The sequence below is a fragment of the Triticum urartu genome, chromosome 2A (genome assembly GCF_056163025.1).
Source record: "Triticum urartu cultivar PI428250 chromosome 2A, HENAU_Tu73, whole genome shotgun sequence".
Taxonomy (NCBI): Eukaryota; Viridiplantae; Streptophyta; class Magnoliopsida; order Poales; family Poaceae; genus Triticum; species Triticum urartu.
In genome coordinates this window covers 753926805-753950934 of record NC_141874.1, presented here as the reverse complement: position 1 = coordinate 753950934, position 24130 = coordinate 753926805, and the positions used below count along the sequence as shown (strand labels likewise).

At 45.2% G+C, this 24130-nt stretch overlaps 1 protein-coding gene and 1 pseudogene across 1 annotated transcript; both read left to right on the top strand.

Moving 5' to 3' along the window:
* Positions 1–1864: 1864 nt before the first annotated feature.
* On the top strand, positions 1865–10619 carry LOC125530513 (uncharacterized). The gene is made up of 7 exons (XM_087542507.1): positions 1865–3302; positions 8813–9094; positions 9207–9465; positions 9737–9962; positions 10067–10217; positions 10326–10544; positions 10608–10619. Exons 1-7 carry the CDS (start codon positions 2295–2297, stop codon positions 10617–10619), a joined length of 2157 nt encoding a protein of 718 aa, XP_087398633.1. The 5' UTR covers positions 1865–2294.
* A 2182-nt stretch (positions 10620–12801) lies between these two features.
* On the top strand, positions 12802–18718 carry LOC125530512 (cysteine-rich receptor-like protein kinase 44; annotated as a pseudogene).
* Positions 18719–24130: the final 5412 nt, after the last annotated feature.

Sequence of the window (24130 nt, the reverse complement as noted above, 5' to 3'; positions counted from 1 at the left end):
CGATGTTATGTTCCCGGATTTTGCGTTCCTTACACGGTTGGGCTATAATGGGAACCCCTTGATAGTTCGTCTTGATTAAAGCTTTTTCAGCAATGCCCAACATTGGTTTTACCATTTGCCACCTAGCCTCTTTTTCCCTTTGGTTTCCGGAGCCCGAGGGTCATCTTATTTTAGCCCCCCACGGGTCAGTGCTCCTCTGAGTGTTGGTCCGACCGAGTAGACTGCGGGGCCACCTCGGGGCAACTTGAGGGATGGTTTTACTCGTAGGATGTATCATCTGAGTGTGCCCTGAGAACGAGATATGTGCAGCTCCTATCAGGATTTGTCGGCACATTCGGGCGGTGTTGTTGGTCTTGTTTTAACCTGTCGAAATGTCTTGTTGTACCGGGATACCGAGTCTGATCGAAATGTCTCGGGTGGAGGTCTATTCCTTCGTTGACCGTGAGAGCTTGTCATGGGCTAAGTTGGGACTCCCCTGCAGGGATTGAACTTTCAAAAGCCGTGCCCGCGGTTATGGTCAGATGGGAATTTGTTAATGTCCGGTTGTAGGTAACTTAAACATTAATTTAATTAAAATGAATCAACCGTGTGTGTTACTGTGATGGCCCCTTCTCGGCGGAGTCCGGGAAGTGGACACGGTGTTGGAGTAATGCTTGCGCAGGTTGTTCCTCTAGATTCTCGCTCGCGCTTTGCCTCCTCTTCTCGCTCTCTTTTGCGAATAAGTTAGCCACCATATAAGCTAGTCGCTTGCTGCAACTCCACATATACTTGCCTTATCCTTCCTATAAGCTTAAATAGTTTTGATCGCGAGGGTGCGAGATTGCTGAGTCCCTGTGGCTCACAGATACTATAACTCCAGATGCAGGTCCAGGTGTTTCCGCTCCAGGTGACGAGTACGAGCTCAAGTGGGAGTTCGACGAGGACTCTCAGCGTTACTATGTGTCTTTTCCTGATGATCAGTAGTGGTGCCTAGTTGGGGTTTGATCGGGACCGTGTCGCATGTTGGGTCTTCTTCTATTTTGGCGCCGTAATCGGGCCATGAGTGTTTGGATGATGTATGTTATTTATGTACTTTGATGTGACATGGCGAGTGTAAGCCAACTATGTATCTCCCCCTTTTATCATATATTACATGGGATGTTGTGATGATTGCCTAACTTGCGACATTGCTTTCAATGTGGTTATGTCTCTAAGTCGTGCCTCGACACGTGGGAGCTATAGCCGCATCGAGGGCGTTACAACAGTGGCAGCGGAGAGGGGGGTGGTAGCGGGGTTCGGTTCGTCGACCATGGTGGGAGGGCGGGAGGGTTTTGCGAGAGAGGGGGAAATGGGGTGGGTGTGCCATAGACAAGCGGGGCAGGCGAGGACAAGGGGAGGGCGTCGCGGGCATCCGCACGGACGCAAACTCGGCTTAAATTTGGGCCAGAAATGGCTTGCGGCAAACAAAAAAAGACCGACACGCATATATTTATGTCGGCGCGTTGGATCTTGATATTTTTAATTTTTATCCGCGCGGAACCAAACTGATCAAATGGGTCCCTGCGTTGAAGTTACGCGTTATAAAAGCGAACGGAGGGCGTAATCCATACTCCCCTAACAAGTATGGTCCTGGCTACGTGTGCAGCCACGTACGATGCTGACTCTGCTGCCACGTTGACATACAGATGTGTGTCCCACTTGTCAAAACATGGGAGAAAGAAATAAAACTGAAATGGCGCGCGACGGCCGGCGGGGGCCCGAGATCGAGGTTGGCCCGTATGCACGAGTTGTTTTTTAGCCAAGTGCGCTTCATCTAGAGATGGCCGATGGCGGGCCGTGTTCCTGTTCAAAATAGTGTATCAGAGTTCCCCTCACCACACCACACCACAGCATTCTCTCTGCCGAGACTCTGTACTCCTCTGCCCACGCTTCGTCCTCCTCCGGCCTCCGCTCCGCTCTACTGGACTGGACCGGCGCCGGCGGATCCGGGCTCCAGATCGACTGACTCCTCGCTGGTGAGTGTCAGGCCACACCCGCCCGCGTTTGTTAGCCTCCATAATTCCACACGACCGGAGTCCTCCGACGACCTGGATCGATCCGCTCCACTAGACTGCCGCTGGCCGCTGGCGCATCAGGACTCTGGATTCATCCCCTGCTGAACGTTGGTGAGCAAATCTAACTTGCTTGGTTTGTTTCACTGTTCCGAGATTTCCTCATCCCCGCCCCCTGGCTTTTTCGTTGCTCTAAACAGGAATAGGGAGCTACAGTATATCATTCTGACAGTTCGGGTGAACAGCAGGTGCCTACATGGTAACATGGCTACATCTGCAGCAGAGGCAATGGCGACGCTGGGCGTGGAGGTCGCAGGTGCCGGTGTCGAGCTTAGATTTGATGGTCACCGGTTCCGCATGGTTGTCAAGCTGAAGGAACTGGACCCGGTGTGGAACCAGCCCTTGTACTCCGAGTACTCCGACCTGCGTACACGAATCTGCTCAAAACTTTGCCCCCTTACTCTCGAAGCAAGTGTGTACAGGGTCAACGAATCTGCTCAAGGTTCTTCCAGTGACTCTGTCGAGCTTGATCTGGCCTCGATGTCGAGCTTCATCCAGCGCCTCAACCTGCTTTGCGATTTTGTTCTTGAAGCCTACCTCAACGAGTCTGCCCAAGGTTATTCCATTGTCTGTGTCGAGGTTAGATATCTGAACATGAAGTGTGTCATTGTCCAGCTTAAATATCTGAACCAGGTGTGGAACCAGCGCGTCTACTTCGATCTGTTAGATCTACCGAATCTTCGCGTGGTTAATCTCGAAGGTTGTGCGGCCAGGTCAGCCGGATTGCATAGCGCCTCAGTCCTGCGCATCTCTGATTATGCACAAGCGTTCAAATTGCTCGTGCAATACAAGTGGGGACCTCGCTCTGGCTTCATCGATCAAGGAGACACCAGAGCTCAAATTGCAAGCCTGTATTCACCACCAATATGGTTGTGTGTGTCGTGGTCGTATGGGAAAAAGAAACCAATGTGGTTGTGTGTGGAGGTCGTAAGCGCTTATGACCTCATGCCCATGGATGAGCAGGGCTCTGCGAGTACTTTTGTTGAGCTTGCCTTTGATAACTTTCGGTACCGCACGGCTGTCAAGGAGAAAGATCTGAACCCGGTGTGGAACGAGCGGTTCTACTTCGATTTGTCCGATCCTTCTAATCTCCCTCAGCTTCATCTCAAAGCATATGTCTACCACGTCAACAGACTATTCAATGGTTCCGAGTCCTTGGTTGACAAGGTCAGAGTTGATGGGACCTCATTCCTGCCCTTACATGATGCTAAAGTCTGTCTTTATCCATTGCAGCAGCACAGGGGATTCTCTTTTGTGAAAGGGGAATTACAAAAGGAAGAGTCGAGCTTGCTTTTTTTTCAAAAAGGGGGTTTTCCCCATCCTCTGCATCAGAAAGATGCATACGGCTCATATTATTAAAATAAAATCCAGTAACAAAGTCTCCAAGTATCGAGGTGCGAAAATAAACAAAAAGCTCAAAAGAACTGAAACCCTAAGCCACAACCGGCTGGCAAACACAATAGGAGCATTACATGTCTATCCTATTACATGACCGCCATCCAAACCGGTTGAAAATATCCCGCGCTACCATCTCTCATCGGGTAGACGCAGTAACCAAACGCTCCCTGGCCTCCGTCGAGCTTGCTTAAGGTGGGGTCGCTCCGTTCATTACTCCAAGTGTATTTTCTGTTTTGTAAATGAATGTCTTCCAGGCTAATAATCTGAAGCGCATGGATACAAGTTATCCTTGAAAGGAAAGACAATTCCGAATCTGCTTTGTCTACGAATAAGGAAGCTATAAGTAATGCAACTATGAATCTCATGGAGAGTTCGATCCTGGCTCAGGATGAACGCTGGCGGCATGCTTAACACATGCAAGTCGAACGGGAAGTGGTGTTTCCAGTGGCGAACGGGTGAGTAACGCGTAAGAACCTGCCCTTGGGAGGGGAACAACAACCGTTGAGTTCACAAGTACTCTATGCATTGCGAAAGCGGACAAGTCAGCTCTGTTGAAATATATTGCCCACCTCCCTCCATCAGTTCGGACTTTTGGATGAGTTGGCTGGAGCATGAATTCAATATGATATCAGAGCCAAGAGGTCTTGAGTTCAAGACCCTGCCAACGCAGTATTAAATAAAAACGATTCTGCGGCCTACATCGATCCCACGTCTAAGGACTAAAATAGCCTAGACGTGAGGGGGAGTGTTGAAATATATTGCCCACCTCCCTTCATCAGTTCGGACTTTTGAATGAGTTGGCTGAAGCATGAATTCAATAGGCTCCGGTCGATGTTTGCTCTATTCTTGTCTCTGGCACGGTATATTTAGTTAAAGTCACCAGAGACATGCCACTTTGAGCCATGGGGAGGTTTTTCGCCAACCAACTCCTGGAAGAAAGCATCCTTCAGGTTGCTTCTTGTTGGTCCATAGACCGTTGTTAGCTTAAAGGTTCTATTGTGTTCTTTGATCATGATGTTGCAGGACAGGAAGAAGACTCCGATGGAAACATCCTTCACGTACACAACATCGTCATCCCAGAGAAGCAAGATGCCACCCCGTGTACCATTAGCAGGGCGCTGGCAAAAATTCTTTAATCTTTGACCTCACAGGTATGAAGCGATGAAAGGGTCGACGAGCTCTATCTTGGTCTTCAGCAGACAGACCAAGTGACATGGATTGTTGATCGACGGTCGGGCCAATTTAAGCCTCGGACATTCCAGCTTAGAATACTAAGATTTTGATTTATCATGGGAAACTTGGGTTATATCAGAAGTGAAGTAGCAGTTGGCCGCAACAAAGCAAACATCAGCCTGACATTCAACATTCAGCTCACACATGCTAAAATGAGACGAACTAATCAGCACAAAAGCCTCACCAAGGCAGCAGATAGCAGACGACGACGTCGACGATTGCAAACAGGCGTACACACATAAGTAGAGGGGTTGAAACTATCATGTAAACTAGAGCACTTCTTCTACAGGGGCTGCAAACGCTCCGGTCACTCCGCCAAGCCGGACGTGTCCCCCATCACCGCCTGCGGCTCAGGTCCCGCGTCACCACCAGGGCATCCTCGACGACTTGCGCAAGTCGCGGTCAAGGTTGAACAGCGCCCGGAGAGCCGCCACTGTGATGTCAGGGAGCTTCCCTTGGAACATGACCACAAATTTGTCAATGGCTTCCTTTGTGACTTGTTGGCCTTCATCCACGACGCCCATGCACTAGCATAGCAGCTTCTCCGCTATCTTCGCAATCGGTATCTTTCTCCCCTTGGCTTGGAGACGCGGGCTGGAGCGAGCAAGGTTGAAGCCTACGACCCAGCCAGCGTCTTCCTTCTCTCCTTGTCGGTGGTCTTGGCCTTGGGGAGGGTGATCTTGGTGCAGCGAGCAGGGGTGGCTGGCAGGCCACAATCAGGGGAGAGCACGGCGGCGTCCCCGCATTGCCAGCAACCAGGCTGACCGCCGGGACAAAGATCGCGGTGACCAGCTCAGCTTCAGCTTCGGAGGAAGGAGATGGAGCAACAGCTCCACTGTCTTGCGCTGCAGGAGAGGACGGGATGATCTCGATGATGTCCAGGGTCGTGGTACGGGGAGGTAAATTACGAATGCCATTTCACCTTCTTCTTTTGACGTACAAACCATGCTTCATTTGGCCAGTCATAATGAGGGTGTCACGATGCACAAATAACTTACACAACTCAAAAATGAAGGCAGACTCTACATTCAAAATCCTCCACTTTATCTTTAATTATACCCCTAATATTCCAGAAAAGTGAAGTCACCTAAGACCTAATTTTCCTGGGGTGCTTTCCCCGCTTATGGATTTCACCATGAAAAGGGAAGATCTGTTGTGTAAATCAACCCTGGCACTAGTGTTGATCGTGGTTGATTCGTCGCTCCACATACATAGAGGCCGGCCGAGGAGTAGGGCATGATGCGTCGGTTGGGCTTCGCACGCAAGTACCTAGCGATTTGGCCGGCGTATATCCAGACAGATCTGTAGTATATTGTATGGAGTAATATCGTTGACAACAAGACACCGTGTGTGTGTCCATTTGATCTTTTGAGATAGCTTATTACTATCTCCGTCCAGGTTGGTTAGTCCTCTTTGTATTTTGTGTCATAATTTAACCATAAGTTTAACTAACAAAATGTTAATATATGTTATAAGAAATGATACAGTTGGATTTGTATTTAAACATAGTTTACAATGATACGATTTTTCTGTGACATGTATTAACATTTTATTAATTAAATTCATGGTTAAAATTTGGCACAAAATACTAAAGGGGCTAATGAATTAGGACGGAGGTAGTACTATTACAACACATAGGCCACGTTGTCGTGTCTGTATGTATGCATTGATAGGGAAGGGGTCAGCTAGCTATGTGCTGTCAACACTTCCAAATTTCCTTGTTCTTCTTCCACTAGGCTGTGACAACGAAACGACCCGACCGTATCCGCTACCACCGTCCAAGGCTCCAAGCCTCCTCTTCTAGTATTCTCCGACCTCGATCCATCTGCTCTACCGGACTGGCACATCCTATCCGGATCGGATACATGCCCTGCGATCGAGCCATCGGTGAGCAAATCTAACTTTTTCCATCGATTTTTTTCTCTCACACTGGTCGTTTCGCTGGCTGCTCTAATCAAGCATACTGCAGTATTTGTTTCACTGCTCCCCATGCATCCAGTTTGCTGTGGATTCCTTTGCTGCTTGCGTCGCGTGGGGGAGAACTAATACGAGTTTAATTTGCTGCTTAATCGCCGGAGAGATATCCAGTGGGCAGTGGCAGTCCCTTGTTTTTCCAAGAGAAAATTGAATCCGCCCTTACCTACAGCTATTGTACGCATATACCGCCTCCTTTACTCACTCCCCTTCTGCTTTAGCCTCATCCAATAGGGGATTTAACATCAGTGCTCAGTTCAATCAAAAGGTCAAGGGCTCTCCTTGGTTCAAAGGATTCCCAAAGGGGTTTTGGAAAAATCTAGCCTTGAGAAACTTTCCCACGTTGTTTGATTTGTAGGATTGCTATCCATGATTTTTTTTTCCTATGATATGATTCATTTGTGTTGGGAAGTTAGACAATCTCGTGATTGCCCGTCCCAAGTACCCGAAGCAGGGTCAATCAACTCATTTACCTTTGGGAGAAGTGTACCTCCCCTTTCAGTAATGATTTTACTATTGGGACTCCTGAAACCCAAGAGTCATTCCATATGTTAATTTGCTCTCCTGTAAATAATTCATGAGTAAAATCATTAATAGCATGCATATCTCTAGCAAACTAAATGAACAGTGCAACACAAACAGCAACACGGCACATGCAGCAACAACCATAATTATAGATTGGACAATATCACAACGCACGTACTAATCATTTGTAGGTGAAGTAGTCACAGCTACTACAGAGGTGATGTTGTTGATGACAACGTTTATGAAGACCGGCCAAAACAGACCGTAGGGGAGATAACGGTACGCGGCGCCCCTAGACTTGAAAGGAAAACTACTCATGTTGACGAATGTGAGTAGTCGCGTGGAGCGCTTCACAAAAACCTAATCTGCCCTCCCCCGATGCATGATCACAAGGACGAGAGGATCTTGAGGCCTGCTCTCGTGCTCACGGTGTATGCCAGCATTCGGGATGGAGTAGACTACAGTGGCGACACAGGTAGAGAGCAGAGGCAAACCCTAACTTGTTCTGTGTGTATTTGGCAGTGACCAATAAGTTGTATATGTAGGAGAAGTCACGCGGTCTCGTCTCACGATCCAAACTGATTAGGTTTCCAAAACTAAATGGTCAAGAAACTAAAATATAAAACATCAAAAGAAAGTCACGCACCTGCAAAGCCATGGACCGGATTTTGGTAGACCATTCACGCACATGTCGCATGTCACACGTATGCACCCTTCACCCTGGCCAAGCTATATAAGGTGCTCTCACACCACCTCCACCAATGGAATTTTTCTCGAAAATAACTAGTGGCATGGGACTAAATGATTTGCAGCACCTCTTGCCATTTATTCAAGCCCATTAATTCTAACAATTTATACTTCTTTCATATATATTTTTACTCCAGCCGTATGTGAAGAATAATATATCTTCCGTCACAAACGAACTTTCCTACAATCATGTAGTATTCAACATGTCATGACATTGTATTCCTGTGCTTTTCTCATTTGTGTCTTGGAAATCTTGTGAATCGAAAATGCCCTAACTTAAGTCATGCCCAGCTTTTATATTCAGGATGCTAATGCATTATGATATAATCTCACCTTTCACGGCTCATTTAGGTCGAATGGTTTTCGAGATTCAGTTACAAACTTTTGGAGCCACTTCACTTCATGGACTCCTTCCCGCTTGTAGGCAATGATGCTAAGTAACTATGTTTTTTCTCTTTTGCAGCATTACGGTCTAGTAGACTGCAACATAACTACCAGACACAATGCCAAGATATAAGCTTGGCGTGGAAGTTGTGGGTGCTCATGCCCTGATGCCTAAGGATAGCCAAGGTCCCTTGAGCGCCCGTGTCCAGCTTCGCTTTGATGGACATCGGCTTTGCACGGCCGTCAGGGAGAATGATCTAAACCCGGTGTGGAATGAGCGTTTTTACTTCGACGTGTCTGATCCATCAACTCTTGACGAGCTTAGTCTTGAAGCATATGTCTACCATGTCGAAAAATCCACAGAAGGTGGTGACGGATCCTCCTCCTTCCTTGGCAGGGTCCAAATTGCTTGTTCCACAATCGCGGACCTCTCTGATATTGTGATATCACAATATTACAAGTTGGAGACGCGCTCGCTGCAGAAGCATTCACTTATCCAGTGTGTCAATGGGAAGTTGGGTTTGAAATTATACCTCGCCACCAGTGATTCCTCTGTCAAAGCTTTGGAACCTCCTCCACATCGGCTGATGGATAATGTGATATGCTCCTTCTCAGCACCACTGTTGCAGGAGGATCAGAGTCCAACACCACATGATATACCATTACAATATTTGAAAGAAATCACAAAAAACTTCTCTGATGAGCGAATCCTTGGTCAAGGTGGTTACGGTGTGGTATACAAGGTAGTAAGAATGTAAGATTATAGCATGTCGTTGTTGACTTTTTTTTGCTACATTATGAAGCTAATCCACAAACCTATATACTATGTATTAATAGGGTGAGACTTTTAAACAGGGAGTGCAACGAAATGGGGAAGCAATTGCTGTCAAGAAGATCGTGTCTTTCTTAATGTCAAGCCAGAAACAATTTGAAAACGAGGTATATCATCTTATGATGCTTAAGCACCGCAATATAGTGCGATTTGTAGGCTACTGCTACGAAACAAAAAATGAGTGTTTAGAGTACAAGGGGAAATATGTTTTTGCTGAGATGGTGGAAAAGTTAATTTGCTTGGAGTATATGCCCAACGGAAGCCTTGATAAGTATATATCGGGTAAGTCATTCAATATGGAATGTTGTTTCTCGGTTTGAGATTCTAGTTTGTGAGGTTTGAGCTTTGCTCTGCAAAACTTATTTTATCCAAATATACTAATTAAGTGTCAAAACGGATAGACATTTGATGCTGATATCAATCAATAATGGACAACTGAGAACACGCTGTAAAATTTTATGGACATCATGCTTGATTATATTATCTAGAGAACAACTACAAAGATTTTCATGTGACATCTCTGAGAATGCTCTTCCACTAATTACCAATGTAGATGAATCTTCTGGACTTAATTGGAGCACACGCTATAAAATAATCGAGGGGATCTGCTATGGTTTACACCATCTTCATAAAGAAATTGATAAGCCTATTATTCACCTGGACCTAAAACCTTCAAACATATTGCTCGATGATGGTATGGTGCTGAAAATCACAGACTTTGGTCTGTCAAGACTGTTTGGTCAACAAACTATTTGCACCTCATCTCGTGATGGGACATTGTAAGTTGACGCCACTTGTTAATACCGTGCATTTTTGTCATGAGAAGTTTGTATTTTCATTAGACTCTTTAATACTGCAAAATTGTATATGTGTTGTGATTCAGTGGTTACATGGCACCGGAATTTTTGCACGGAGGTACAATGACACCAAAATCAGATATATTCAGTTTGGGTGTACTGATCTTGGAGGTCATAACAGGACATAGGGACTACCCCGACGTTACTAGAACACCTTCAGATGACTTTATCGAGCTTGTAAGGAAAATTTCCTGACGTTTCAAGATGGAGGTATTTCTTTCAGACACGGTGACACATTAGATCTTCTACACACTAAAGTTGCACATGTTTGTTCTGATTCTACAGACGGTTGAGAAATGGAGAAATGTGTTGCAGAGATCACGGGGGTATGGATCCCTAGAAACATGTTGCGAGCAAATAAAGAAATGCCTCCAGGTAGGTTTATTATGCGTGAATCCTGACCGCGCCAAGAGGCCGCCAATAACAAACATTATCGGTGTGCTCCAAGAATCTGAAAGTATCGGCTGTGTCATTAGCAACGAGGCTGCGTTATTGGTGGATCAGGTATATATATGATCACTCAACGGTCATGGATGTTATTTGCTACCCCTTCTCATTGTCTTTCAGCAATATGGGTAAGCCATCGCACCTCTAAGGATACACGCTAGAAACTATGTATCTAGTATCTGAGGAGCTTGCGTTCATATGCAGTATTGCAGTGTGGTAAGAAGACACTTGTATAAGTGACCGTGGATCGATGCAGACCATGAGAGGCCGGATGGCTGGAGAACATGATTGATCTGCACTCCTCCACTTTGTGGTTTTCACACGGTCGTACGCTAAAACTGATCGTGGTCGTTGGTTGAGTAGTAGAGGGCTAGGGGGAGGCTTATGGTCGACTCCTGCGTGTATTCTTGCAAGTTACAAGTGTCCTTAAAATGTTTCATCATGCAGCCGAGCTAATCTGATGACTGAATGCTTGGCCTTGGATTGCTGTTATTGAAGTCAGGGACAGTGACTGTGTTTCGCTTCTTACCCAAGTATGAAGTATGTATGTATACAACTGTCGGAATGTACAGCAGTGCGGATCCAGTGGTTTAGTCATTGGTTCAAACTTCAAACTTCAATATAGTAGCCCGGTCATCTTCTTCACCGACTGAAACTTGACAGTCTTTCGAACTTGAAGGGGGCCGCACCCCAATAATCTCCGATTAATGATGGCTACATCATCCCGTAACATCCCTTTCCCCGTAATACTGGGTGTACCAAAACCGGCCAACGGCCTCCCAGTAGTGTTTGGACTAGTAGACACCCAACGGCATGTCCATTGACGTCCTTTAAATCGGACTCACTATTTATTCATAGATATGTTTGGACACGTCCGTAGATAGGTACAGGGGTCTCTGCTATGTATTAATGTAAAACAAATCTCAAATGATAAATATCACACGTATGGTACGAAGAAGTTCGGCCTACATATTTTTCTTCTCTTCTACACATGCATGTATACAATGAGGAAATTGATGCTGTCAGCAGATATCTTTTTGTATTTTCAATCTTAAACATGTTTTATCTCTTAAACGACAAATCTGATTAAAATTCTGTTTTTGCCATCAAATCCTTCAAGGCGAGATTTTCAAAACTAGACCCCATATTGATATATTCCGACGACTTTTTTTGACGGAGGTGGGGTTAAAACTTACCACATCTATAGTGCGTAAATTATCATGATGTTTCTACTGAAATTATCATGGCATGCTTCAACTACTGTTGTATTATACGTTTAAAGCTATCATTATATTTCAACTACTCTTCACTCATCGGACGATGGTCTTGGTGAGCTACGACGATAGCCCGTGGACCCTGAGCAGATATTATGAGGGTGATGCGCGGCATGGCAGGCTCCTGGGACACGGATGCGTCAAGGAGATCTCAGATCCTGCCCCGGCAGCAGGGGTTGAGACCGCATGGCGGCGAAGCCTGCGAACTCCTGTTGCGGCCGAAGTTATGGAGGTCGGAAATGAAAATAAACCTCCTCGTCGCCCAAAGCAAAACCAGAAGTCTCACCTCCCCCTGGTGGGGCGTCGCGCGGCAGAAAGCCTCCACCGCGACCTCCAAGGAAATCATGTGGGCCTCCTGGCCAACCAATAAGGCAAGCCGGCGGCACATCTCCTTGACTCCTTCTCCTCAAGGTCGTCAGGAGAGGTCCGTGATGGGCCAAGTGTGCTTCGTCTGGAGATGGCCGATGGCGGGCCGTGTTCCTGTTCAAAATAGTTCCCCTCACCACACCACACCACACCACTCCTCTGTTCATCCACCTCCGGCCTCCACTCCGCTCTACTGTGCTAGACCGGCGCCGGCAGATCCAGGCACCAGATCGACTGACTCCTCATCGGTGAGTGTCAGGCCACACCCGCCCGCACGAAGCGAGGCGTTTGTTAGCCTCCATAATTTCACACGATCCGTACTGATCTGATCCAGAGTGTTAACACATACTGCTGCAGACCTGCAGTGCTTCTTTGATCTTCTTCCCCTGCCCAACAACCACTCCGCTTTACCCAACCTCGACGCGCTTTTCTCCCAGAGTCCTCCGACGACCTCCATCGATCCGCTCCACTGGACTGCCCCTGGCGCATCCGGACTCTGGATTCATCCCCTGGTGCCGTTGGTGAGCAGATCGAACTTGATTGAGGTTAGTTTGATTGTTCCGAGGTTTCCTCCTCCCCGCAGGCCTGGCTTTTTCCGCTGCTCTAGGAACAGGGAGCTATATCATTTTGACAGTTCGAGTGGATAGTAGGTGCCTACATCTGCAGCAGAGGCAATGGCGACGCTACGCGTGGAGGTCGCAAGTGCCTATTTGGAGCTTCGATTTGATGGTCACCGGTTCCGCACGGTCATCAAGCTGAAGGAACTGGACCCGGTGTGGAACCAGCCCTTGTACTAGGACCTGCTCAAGCTATCGAAACTTTGCGCTCTTTCTATCCAATCAAGTGTTTATTTATAGCGTCAACGAATGTGGCCAAGGTGTGGAGGTTGATGATCTGGACCCGCTGTGGAGCCAGCGCGTCTGCTTCCACCTGCTTTGCGCTTTTGCTCTCAAAGCATGTGTTTACAACGTCAGCGAATCCACACAAGTTTCTTCCGGTGTCCGTGTCCAGCTTAAATATCTTAACCAGGTGTCGAACCAGCGCGTCTACTTCGACCTGTTATTAGATCTATCGAATCTTCGTGGGGTTATTCTCGATATCGAAGGTGGTGCAGCCAGGTCCGTCCGATTTTACAGCACCTCAGTCCTGCGCCTCTCTGATTATGCAGAGTATCTCGTACTAATACTATACAACTGGGAAACTCGCTCTGACTTCATATCGTGCTCATATGGGAAAAACAAACCAATGTGGTTGTGTGTGGAGGTCAGAAGCGCTTATGACCTCATGCCCATGGATGAGCAGGGTTCTGCAAGTACCTTTGTCGAGCTTGCCTTTGATAATTTCCGGTACCGCACGGCTGTAAGGAGCAAGACCTGAACCCGGTGTGGAAGGAGCGCTTCTACTTCAACTTGTCGGATCCATCTAATCACCCTGAGATTCATCTTAAAGCATATGTCTACCATGTCGACAGACTATTCAAAGGTTCTGAGTCCTTGGTTGGCAAGGTCAGAGTTGATCGGACCTCATTCCTGCCCTTCCATGATGCTAAAGTCTTGCTTTATCCACTGAAGAAGCGTAGGATGTTCTTCGTCACAGGGGGATTGGCTCTCAAAGTATACACTACTGATGACGCCTCCATCAGACCTTCAAACCTTTTTCTGTCGGTGGATACTGTAATATGCTCTCGAGATTTCCATGTTTCCAATGACCTCGAATGCGTATTACGCCGTCAGAGTTCAAGACCATACAGTGTACCATTACAATATTTGAAAAAAATCACAAAAAACTTCTCTCAAGAGCGAATACTTGGACAAGGTGGTTTTGGTGTTGTATACAAGGTAAGATCGCAACATATCATTGTCTTTACTTTATTTCAAACTCGATTTTTATCTCAGCTACAAATATATGCATGTATCTAGAGTTGACACACATCCATAATCGTCTGGTGGTATAGGGAGTGGAGCAAGATGGTGAAATGATTGCTGTGAAGAAAATTGTGTCGTCATTTAGGCCAGGCCTACAGAAGCAATTCGAGAATGACGTTTATCATCTTATGATGCTTAAGCACCCCAATATAGTGCAGTTTGTAGGCTACTGCTATGAAACACATAATTCGCGCTTAGAGTGTGATGGAAGATATGTTTTCACGGAAATGGCGGAAAGGTTACTTTGCTTGGAGTATCTGCCCAAGGAAGCCTGGATAATTATCTATCAGGTATGCCATTCCATATGGTATTCATTTTCTTGGTTTCTTCTTTATTTGAGATTTTAGCATGTGAGGTTTGAACTTTGCTCCAAAAGATTGTATTTCATTCACATATACCAGGTGTTGCAATAGGTAAATACTAGATCATGATGACGCGCGTTGCCGCGCCCGTCCATTTTGACAAAATGATGACATGGATGTTAGAAAAAGATAGGCCAACCGGCGGGAAGCAATGTTACCAAACAAACACAAGATAATCCGCATTTTCGAAAAATATGTTCCCATGAAAACAGAAACAACAAAAGTAATAGCATGCTTGTAAACGCTTTGTTTCAAGAACCAACTTAAAGCAAGATGGTCTCAATTCTGTTCGTTATAATCTGACCATCTAGAATTAATAAGACTCTTATTAAGAAAATAGAGAAGAACAAGTAGCTGACCGTTACATCCTGGAAATGCTATTGTCAGGTCCTCAAGAAGCGTCGAACTTCATCCTCTGATTGATCCTCTCTATTCTCACCTATGCATGTCGAGGCAGAATTCAATACGCCACAAACAAATTCGACAAACTGAACAAGGAAAAAGAAAGGGCATCCATCGACAGTTATGTATGCTCTTTGTAAGGTTGTGCCTATACCTTCCCTGTCCCTACCAGACATGGAAATAGTCCTGGGGTGGATAGCTTAGCTCCACCGGCCTGGCACTATTCCCCTTGCCCTTCTTCTAGCCATCCTCGATTGAGCTAGGGTTGCCTTCTTCTCGGTATCACCCTTGCCTCTATTGGATCCCATTCTTTTTGCTCCTCTGCCTGAAAGTCTGAATTAATGTTGCCTGCTCGTCAGTGGCATGCAGAAGGATCGTCCCAATAAGTGAACAAATTGAAAATCACCAATCCTGGAAAGTGACTGCAGCTATCTTCTCGATCCAATCAGCAATTGTCAGCAGGGCACTGGCGTTCCCAATAACTGAGGACATAAAAACTTTCATGAAAGACTTTGAGACCAGTTGCGTCAGGACAATTCAAAAGGAGAGCGGCGCATTGGCCCATGAAGTTGCCGCATATGCTGATTTCCATGGAGATTTAAGATTAGAATCTAGCGTTCCTGAGTTGTATTGTAAAGAGTGTGATCTGGCTCTGGTGAATGTTTGGTGAATTGTTTTCCCTCAAAAGAAAAAAAATTGTAACTGACCTGAGTATTGGAAACATATTCAATTGTGCCTTCCAAACCAGCCGAGTGTTGGAAACAACTAATGGAAGGTGTAAAGTGTCAGCTTGACGACTCATGAATTGTGATTGAAGCTATATGATCAATCTAATAGTTAATTTCCTTCAGGTTTCAAGTTTTCAACCCAACCACGGTCCTGTTATTTGAATGTAGAAATATAGTTAAAGAAGCTAGCTCACGGGTCACGGCCATACATAGCAATCATCTGTCGCAGATGCCTAGTGACTTATCAACTGAAATAAAAGTAAAACGCATACATGACAGATTGAACAGAAAAACATGCAAATATCAGGATGTCGGGAGGAAATTTAGGAAGGTAAGCAAAGCAAGATCACATCATTAATATAATGGGAAGGAGGAATCGTGCAGGAGTCTTATTTTTCTCTCCTTTGATTGTCCACGATCAGCAAAAGAATTGGTACGTACCTTTATCCACTGCATCCGGCTTGTGAGCGCTGCCAATGTCCTCCCAGAACGGGAGCCACCTCCTCGTGTTCGCCATCGAGGACTCTGTCCTAGTGGTAGCTCCCTCTACTCGATGAATCACTGTCACCGCCTCTTCTCTCCGTTTTACACCGGGGAGGGAAAGCGGACGCACCTCGGCACCTACCACCTCGAAGGCAGAGGGGATGCAGGCCCCAAGGGTAAGGAGAAGGGAAGCAAAGAGGCCGCCATGGCCGCCATCACATATGGAATGAATCTGGGTAGGAATTTGTGGGCTCTTGAACTCAAGGAAAGAGGCAAAAAAGTAGGCGATCCGATCAGTAACGCACCTCCACCATCGATCGGGAAGTCGAGCAGCTGAGGAAATGAGACGGCCGTGTGACCGCATATCCCGCGTCGCCTTACCTCGCACCGTCCCGCCCGGCGCCATTAACCACGTGCCTCCACATCGAAAGCGTCGCCTCTTTGGATATGCCGGCCAAGAAAACCACTCTTCGACCCATGCTCGTGCGGCCCAACAACGTTTTTCAGAATCATCCGACTGGGCTGTGTGCCACGTTGGCCCGATTAACGAGAGGACGCCCAAGTCAGTCTTGGGAGCAGCGGCCCAGGAGACGTTTCGGCTGGCCCCGACAAGAAGATTGGCACGGTGAAAAACTGTTGTGGACGACCAGGTGATCCTGAGCGTTGAAGGAGCAGATCAACGGCTAGAAGTGTCAAATCGCTGTGGGGAAGCGTAGCTCGCTGCATCTTACTGTTTCTCAATGTTGTGTGGGTATCAATCTAAAATGGACAAATGAATATAAATCATAGACTTTTATAGCTCTTGCATATGGAGTAGGGCATTTTGGAGACCGAGCTCCATAGAGCCCTTTATTTTGAAAAATTCAAAATTCATAAATTTCGGTTTAAAAAAATTCTGACAAAAATTACACATGTATGCAAGTATGCAAGGATGTAAAGTGTACGTGTGCAAAATTTCAGGATGAAATATCTTGAATTGCGAGCTGCACAAAAAAAACCATGAACTTTAAAGATGAACAGTACATATGCTAAAAAGCCTCAGATTTGTCTTTTTTGTGTAGCGCACATTTTATTGTATTTTGACCTAAAAATTGCACACATGTATATTATGTATCTAGCTATAGGTGTATTTATTTTAAGAATTTTTTGAAACTGAAAAGTGTGAATTTTTGAAGTTTTCAAATAAAGGCCTCCATGAAGCTCGGTCTCCGTTTGGCATTTTCGTTGCTTATGTTGATATATAATCAAGGGGATTTCCTATGGTTTGTTTTACCTTCATGACCAGATTGATAAGCCTATTATTCACTTGGACCTTAAACCCGCGAACATATTGTTGGATGACAATATGGTACCCAAAGTTACAGACTTCGGTCTATCAAGACTGCTTGATCAACATACTATCTGCACTTCATCTCGTGACGGAACATTGTGAGCTAATGCCACTTTCTAAAGCATTACTTTTATTCATAAGCAAGATTATAGTAACCAAAATTCTATTCATGTTATGATTCAGTGGTTACATGGCACCGGAATTCCTACACGGAGGTACAATTACACCAAAGTCAGACATGTTCAGTTTGGGTGTAACAATCATGGAGATAGTAACAGGACACAGGGACTACCCGGTCGTTGTTACTAAAGTCATCTTATTGAGCTTGTAAGGGATTTTTGTCTCATATTTCAAAACGGAGGTCTATGTTTCACATTAGGGATGGCAGTTTTGCCCATGGGTATGGGTAGGTACCTTATTCGAAAACAATGGGTATGGGCAAGACTTGAAGAGATTTTCTATCCACGGGTAATGGGTATCCATACCCGCAAAATATATGGGTAAGGCATGGGTAAGAAATTGTGCCCATGGTAACCCAATGAATACCCAGAAAAAATTAATAAATGAAAATAACTCCTATAACATGTGGGGTTGACATCCAACTCATATGGTCCAACCCTAAATCTCGTATTCCTTAAACAAGTCATAGCTCATAGGCTCATAATCACCTGCTCGCCACTCCTCATACGTCCTATGTGACTCCTCAAAAAGATGAAATATCGACTCTTCGCTACCAGACTCTTGTCGAACACTCGATCCAGCGATCCTCAATTCCCACCGCCGCCTTCCACTACGCCGGCCTTCCACCAACCGCTGCTCATACTCCCCTGATGCCTCCAAGAGGCCACCCACTGGAGGAGGCCACATACGTGCTATACTACTCTACCATGATCACTTGAATTTTGAACTCATTTCTCTACCTCTTAAAAATTTGAATGCTATATATTGTAACCAATGGATACCCGTTGGGTATAGGATACCCGATGGGTATGGGCATGGGTGTTAGTTATACCCATGGGTATGGATGGATATAAAAAGTTTCTATGGGTATGGGTTTGGATAGAAGGAGGTTGTACCCGCCCATACCCTACCCATTGTCATTCCTATTTCACATACCCGATGTTGCATTTTACCCTTTGCACACTAACTTTCCATATGTGTGTTCTGATTTTGCAGACACTTACAAAATGGAGAAATGTGCTACATAGATCACTGGGACATCGATCCCTAGAAACAGACCCTGGAGATGGATGCATGTTGGTCTAATCTGTGTGAATCCCGATCGCACCAAGAGGCCTCAGATAACAGAGGTTATCAGTATGCTTGAAGAAGTAGAAAGTACTCTCTCCATCCTAAAATAAGTGTAATAACTTTACTACAACTTTAGCACAAAGTTGTACGGAAGTTAAGACACTTATTTTTAGACTGAAGAAGTATTGAACTGCGACATTAGGAACGAGGCAACGTATACAACAGCCCAGGTATGATCACTCAACAGTCACGCCGTGAGCGTGTTTGTTTTGCTAGGCCTCTCATACTCTTGTTAGCATTGTGCTTGAACATCTGCATATCTAGTATCTGAGGACCTTGCATTCATATATCGTGTAGTGAGTCGCTGCATCCACACTTGCCAGCGTGGGTGAACCAATGCAGAACATGACCTGGCAGTGAGGTGTAGCGTGATGAGCCGATGCGTCGATCCCGGCTCGTTCCAAGCGGTCGTCCATGCAGACCATCGCGGGGGTAGTCGTGGCGTACTCCACTCGCCTCGCCCTGGATACCACTATAGATTTGAACAGTAAACTCTTGTACACCACGCAACGATAACGGATTTGACATGGTTTAATCACAGTTTGAGTGTGAGGGCTCTGCAATGCTGCTCCTAGTGTCATGTGATGGTACCGAACATTGTTCTGACCTTCTGATTGTGCTGGGATGCTCTGCTCGCATAGATAGTGTATTTGCACATCAACCGAAGGGCTCACTGTTTCCCGAACCTTGGATAGCCAAGTAAGGCAGTACGCTGACTCCAGTGAGTTTTGTGACAGTTACTCGCTCGAATGAGTTTGCGCCTAGTTTACAGACAGATCAGGAACTCAGCTAGTTAGTTACCCAGGCTGCTAACAAATTGAAGGTTGCAAGTGCTTGTTTCTCTCCCCCTCCGGCTGCTAGCTGGAGCCCGGAGGTAGGGTGGGTATTGGGTAGTGCCAGTGGTGAAGCCAGCATGGAAGAACCTGTGGGGTAATGCTAATTTTGATTGTTTTCTTCATAGTGTACAGTAAAAGTACAGTGATTTTAGCCACAGCTTACATGTAGAAACTAGCACTGGCGCTTCAGAATCTGGTTACCAAGCCTAATTTACTTCATCAGTTGTTCCAAGATTCCATTATTTTTCTTCCCTTGATCTTTTCAGATGTCCTGTAATCCACTCCACTTCATCCAGTTTGATTAGTGTAGATCCGTTAGTAATAAGGAATATTTGCTAGAGTCTCAACTTATTTCATTCCTGATCATCATTTCTTCATACTACAAAGTGTTATTAACTTATTGCTTGTTACATCATACATCCTACATCAGTTGCAAGCATGTTCTCATTTAGCACTTTTTCTTGCAGAGACAACGCATAAAAAGGGGTCTCGCGCGGATCATGGCACACACCCCTTCGGCAAAGCCCTCCTTGTGGCAGGCCTTGGCACATGGAGCATACTTGCACAAGGAAGCCTTGCCGATATAGGTCTTGCTGAACTTGCTGCATGTATGGGCTTCATAGCCTACAAAACAATGAACACACAATATGGTGTATCAAAAAGAAAAGGAAAGAGGACCTATGATGTTCTATAGAAAAACAAGACAGAAAGAAGTGGCTTGGAATACAAACATCACATATGACTAGCAATGTGTACATCATGCATGGAAGAAGTGCCTTACTCTATGGGTGAAATTTTCAGACAACGCTTACCAGGAACCAAGAGGAGTGGCATGAGCAGTAGCAAGTTCAAAACAAATACTAGAAACATTCTAAAAAAATGTGATGAAAGATGCTTGCATGTGTGATATCCGTGCCAAGTTCCATCTCATTCAGACGTCTGAAACATGAACATTTTGTGAATGACATTCTGAACAGATTTTGAAAAAGATAATATTTTTTGAAATTCCTGAACATTTTTTCAAAACATGAACATGAGAAAATTTTAAACCGCGAACATTTTTTTGAAATGACTGAACAATTTTTTTAACACAAATATTTTCTACAATTGTGAACAAAACTTTAAAACAAGAAAAAAATTAAATTCGTGAAAGACTTTTTGAAGCATGAACATTTTTTTTAATTGTCATCAAAATTTGGAAATGGGAACATTTTTTGAAATTGGGAGCAAATTTTGAAAAAGAGAACATGTTATAAAATTATGAAAAAATATTTGAAATTCTCAAACAAAAGAAACATGAAAAAGAAAAAACGAAAGAGCAAAGAAAAGAAAAGAAAACAGAAAAAGAAAAGAAACGAAAGGGGGCAATAGAGGAAATAGATAAAAGGGTTCACGAACCTCCTAGAAAGTTCCCAAAACCAGAAAAAAAAAGGCTGGGAAGCACCTAGAAGATTCCTAAAACCATATTCGCTCCAACGTTTGAACGGGCGGGCCCATTCGAACGTTCGTCGTCGCCTCGACTACTAGCCGCAGCGAGCCGCAAATAGGAATTTCCGTGCGGGAGATCCTAATTGGCGCTGGTTCTCGTGGAGCTCACAGCGAGTTGTGGCCCACTTGGCGACATTCACTTAGTTGTCTGCTATTAGGGAACAATGCTATTTGACCTTGTTATAGTACAACATAAATACACATTATATGTCCAATATAAACTTTTGAAAAGAAAGCATAAATTTGAGAGAGAATTCTTAAAAATATTGAGACCAACCAAGAATTTGAAAAAAGTTCACGAATTCGAAATAAAATCACCGGATTTTGAAAAAAGTTCACAGATTTCAGAAAAGTTCATCGCCTTGATAAAAAAGTTCATCGATTTTGAAACGGGTTCGTCGATTTTGGAAAAAAAAGTTCATCGAATTTCAAAAAAGGTAATCCATTTTGAAAAAATTCATCGAACTTGAAAAGCATTCATCAATTTTGAAAAAAGATCATCAAAATTGAAAAAAGTTCATGCGAATTGAAAAATATATTCATCCATTTGGAAAAAGTTCATGAATTATAAAAAAATAAAAATTTACAAATTTGAAGAAATTTCATGGGATTCAAAAGAGGGTTGTGAATTTGAAAAGTACACGAATTTAAGAAAATTCATGATTTTTTTTAAAGAAAGAGAACATGAAAAGAGAAAGAGAGTAGGCACAAACAGGTCGCGGTTTTTCTACGTTAAAGATGTATAAAAAACAAACTTGTCACTAACAGGTTGCTAGTCCAGTTGGTTACTTCCTTTCGTACCGAAACTCGAGGTTTGCTGTTTGAATCCCATCCCCCTCGATTTTATTTTTGCAATATACAAGTCAGAAGAAAAAAACTATGTGGGCCGGCCCAGCTCACGGGTGAGGCTGTGTGCTTCAGGCGCCCGCTGTGTGGAAAGTGGCATTGCCTGAAGGGAGCCGGTACTGGGCCGGCCAGGAAACCACATGGTTTCATCATGCTGACATCACGTGTATTTTTCTTTCTTTTTGTTTATATTTTAAAAATACGACTCCCTCCGCTCATAAATATAAGTATTTTTAGAGATCTCAATGTAAATTATATACGAAACAAAATGAGTGAGTGAACGTTCAGTCTAGAATATGTTTATATACATTTTTATGTAGTTTATATTGAAATCTTAAAAGGTAAAAACAGAGAATTTAGCTTACTTTAGGCTAGCGAGGTCGGCACTTGTAGTGTGGCCCTGCCCGCGATCTGGACTGTTTGGATGGAACCCTCGAGCTGCTGCAACAGCAGTCAGCAGATGGAGCTCCACACCAGTGGCGGATGTAGAGGGTGGACAGGGTGGGCCATGGCCACCCTGAGATTGGAAAATGGGCTTTATACCATAGGGAAAAAGCTAAAAAAATAAAAGAAAAAAAATAAAATTATATGTACAATTGCACCATTGGCCCACCCTGACCCAGTGGGCTAGGTCCGCCACTGCTCCACACGTGCAGCTGTCAACGTCGCCAGAGCGCGCCAGAACACATACAAATGCCGACCTCGGCTGGGGACTACCGCATTGACCAGTGCGTGCGCTCTGGCCGGCTGTCCGTCAATCGACCGATGCAGAAGCATTGCGTAGTATTCCTTTCGTTTCAAAATAGATGACTCAATTTTGTACTAAAAAAATGATTTAATTTTATACTAATTTTAGTACAAAATTAATATAAAGTTGGGTCATCGTTAATCACACTTTGATTGTGGTCGGTCTCGCGGCACACAAAAGAGAAGGCAAGTTGAGACGCCGATCGAATGAGACGGCATCTGCAAATGTACACGCTCGCATCTGGCCGTCTCTTTCCTTGGCGGTCAGTCATCAACTCGCCATGCCACATCCCCAACCACCGGGCGAAAGACGATCTTACACGCGAGCAAAGGAATATGCCACGAGCACAATCGATCGTTCAAAATTTAGGGCCTCTTTGATTCACAGGTTTTTAAAAACGTGGGAATAGAAAAAGTATAGGATTGGAGTGTTATGCCCACTTGAATCCTATAAAATTAACAAGGAGTGTTTGATTTCACGAAAAAAACCAAAGGAATTGTAAAAAGAGATTGGAGTGGATGTTAGATTTCCTATGAAATGTAGTACAAAAGATTTCATTGAAAAAATTCCTATGAAATTCAATCCTATGAATTAAAAGACAAATGTAGGAAAAATTTCAAAGGATTTCAATCCTTCAGAATTTCTATAAAATTCCTTTGAATCAAAGGAGCTCTTACTGTGCTGACCAGCAGTACAGTGAGAAGGGCGGCTGGGAATGAATGGTCGTTCACGGCCGGTTGGTTCCGTGTCGATCCCATAGAGCGAGCAGCACGTACCTAGGCGCAAACGACCCGACCTCGACGCACGCAGTCCGGGTCGGTCGGTTGGGACGGGAACGAACCGGGCAGGCACGCACGTATGGGCGCACGCGGGTGCATCCGGTGGAGGCCCTGCCTGCCTGCTCGCCGGCGCCGCCACGCCACACACGTCTGGAAAATCATCGGGTCTCCCCATCTCATTTATTGGGCCGGCAACGTCTATTGCTTTCGTCCCCAGTTCCCGCCTGCCCGAACGCGTCCATCTGGACTTTGTCATTCTTCTCGGGTTCTTACAACTCAACTAGCACTAGTAATTTATTCTCAGACAAAAATCGGATCATAATCATCGAGGTGGCCGAGAGATCAGATGCCGCTGTGCTGGTTTCCGTATCCAGAAGATGATTGCATGGACGGGCGCGCGCAGCACCGACAGCCGGCACGGGGCGCCCACACCTTTCCTGAACCCCGATCAACGGACCGAATATTGCCGTGCAAGGGAATTATTTGAGTTAGTCTAAGATAAGAGTAACCCTAATGCGCTGATTCATTTCGTCTGTGCGTGTCCGTTTAAGTCGAAACGGAGAGAAAAGTCGCCCCAAATGAACGCTCGTCCGCTTTTTGCCCACCTGCCAACTCATTTCCGGCTCAAATTTGAGCCTCATTTGCGCCAGCGCGGACACGGAATAGATGCGCGCGAGGCCCGCCTACTCCTCCCCTAGCCGGCCAGTCAACGCCACAACCACCCCATTTCCTCCTCTTTCTCAAAAAACTCCCACCCGCTCGCCA

Coding starts and splice junctions, on each gene's coding strand:
- LOC125530513 (XM_087542507.1), top strand. CDS start 2,295: ATGGCTACATCTGCAGCAGAGGCAATGGCGACGCTGGGCGTGGAGGTC. Junction 9,095..9,206: donor GTTACGGTGTGGTATACAAG/GTAGTAAGAATG, acceptor ACTTTTAAACAG/GGAGTGCAACGAAATGGGGA. Junction 9,466..9,736: donor CCTTGATAAGTATATATCGG/GTAAGTCATTCA, acceptor TTACCAATGTAG/ATGAATCTTCTGGACTTAAT.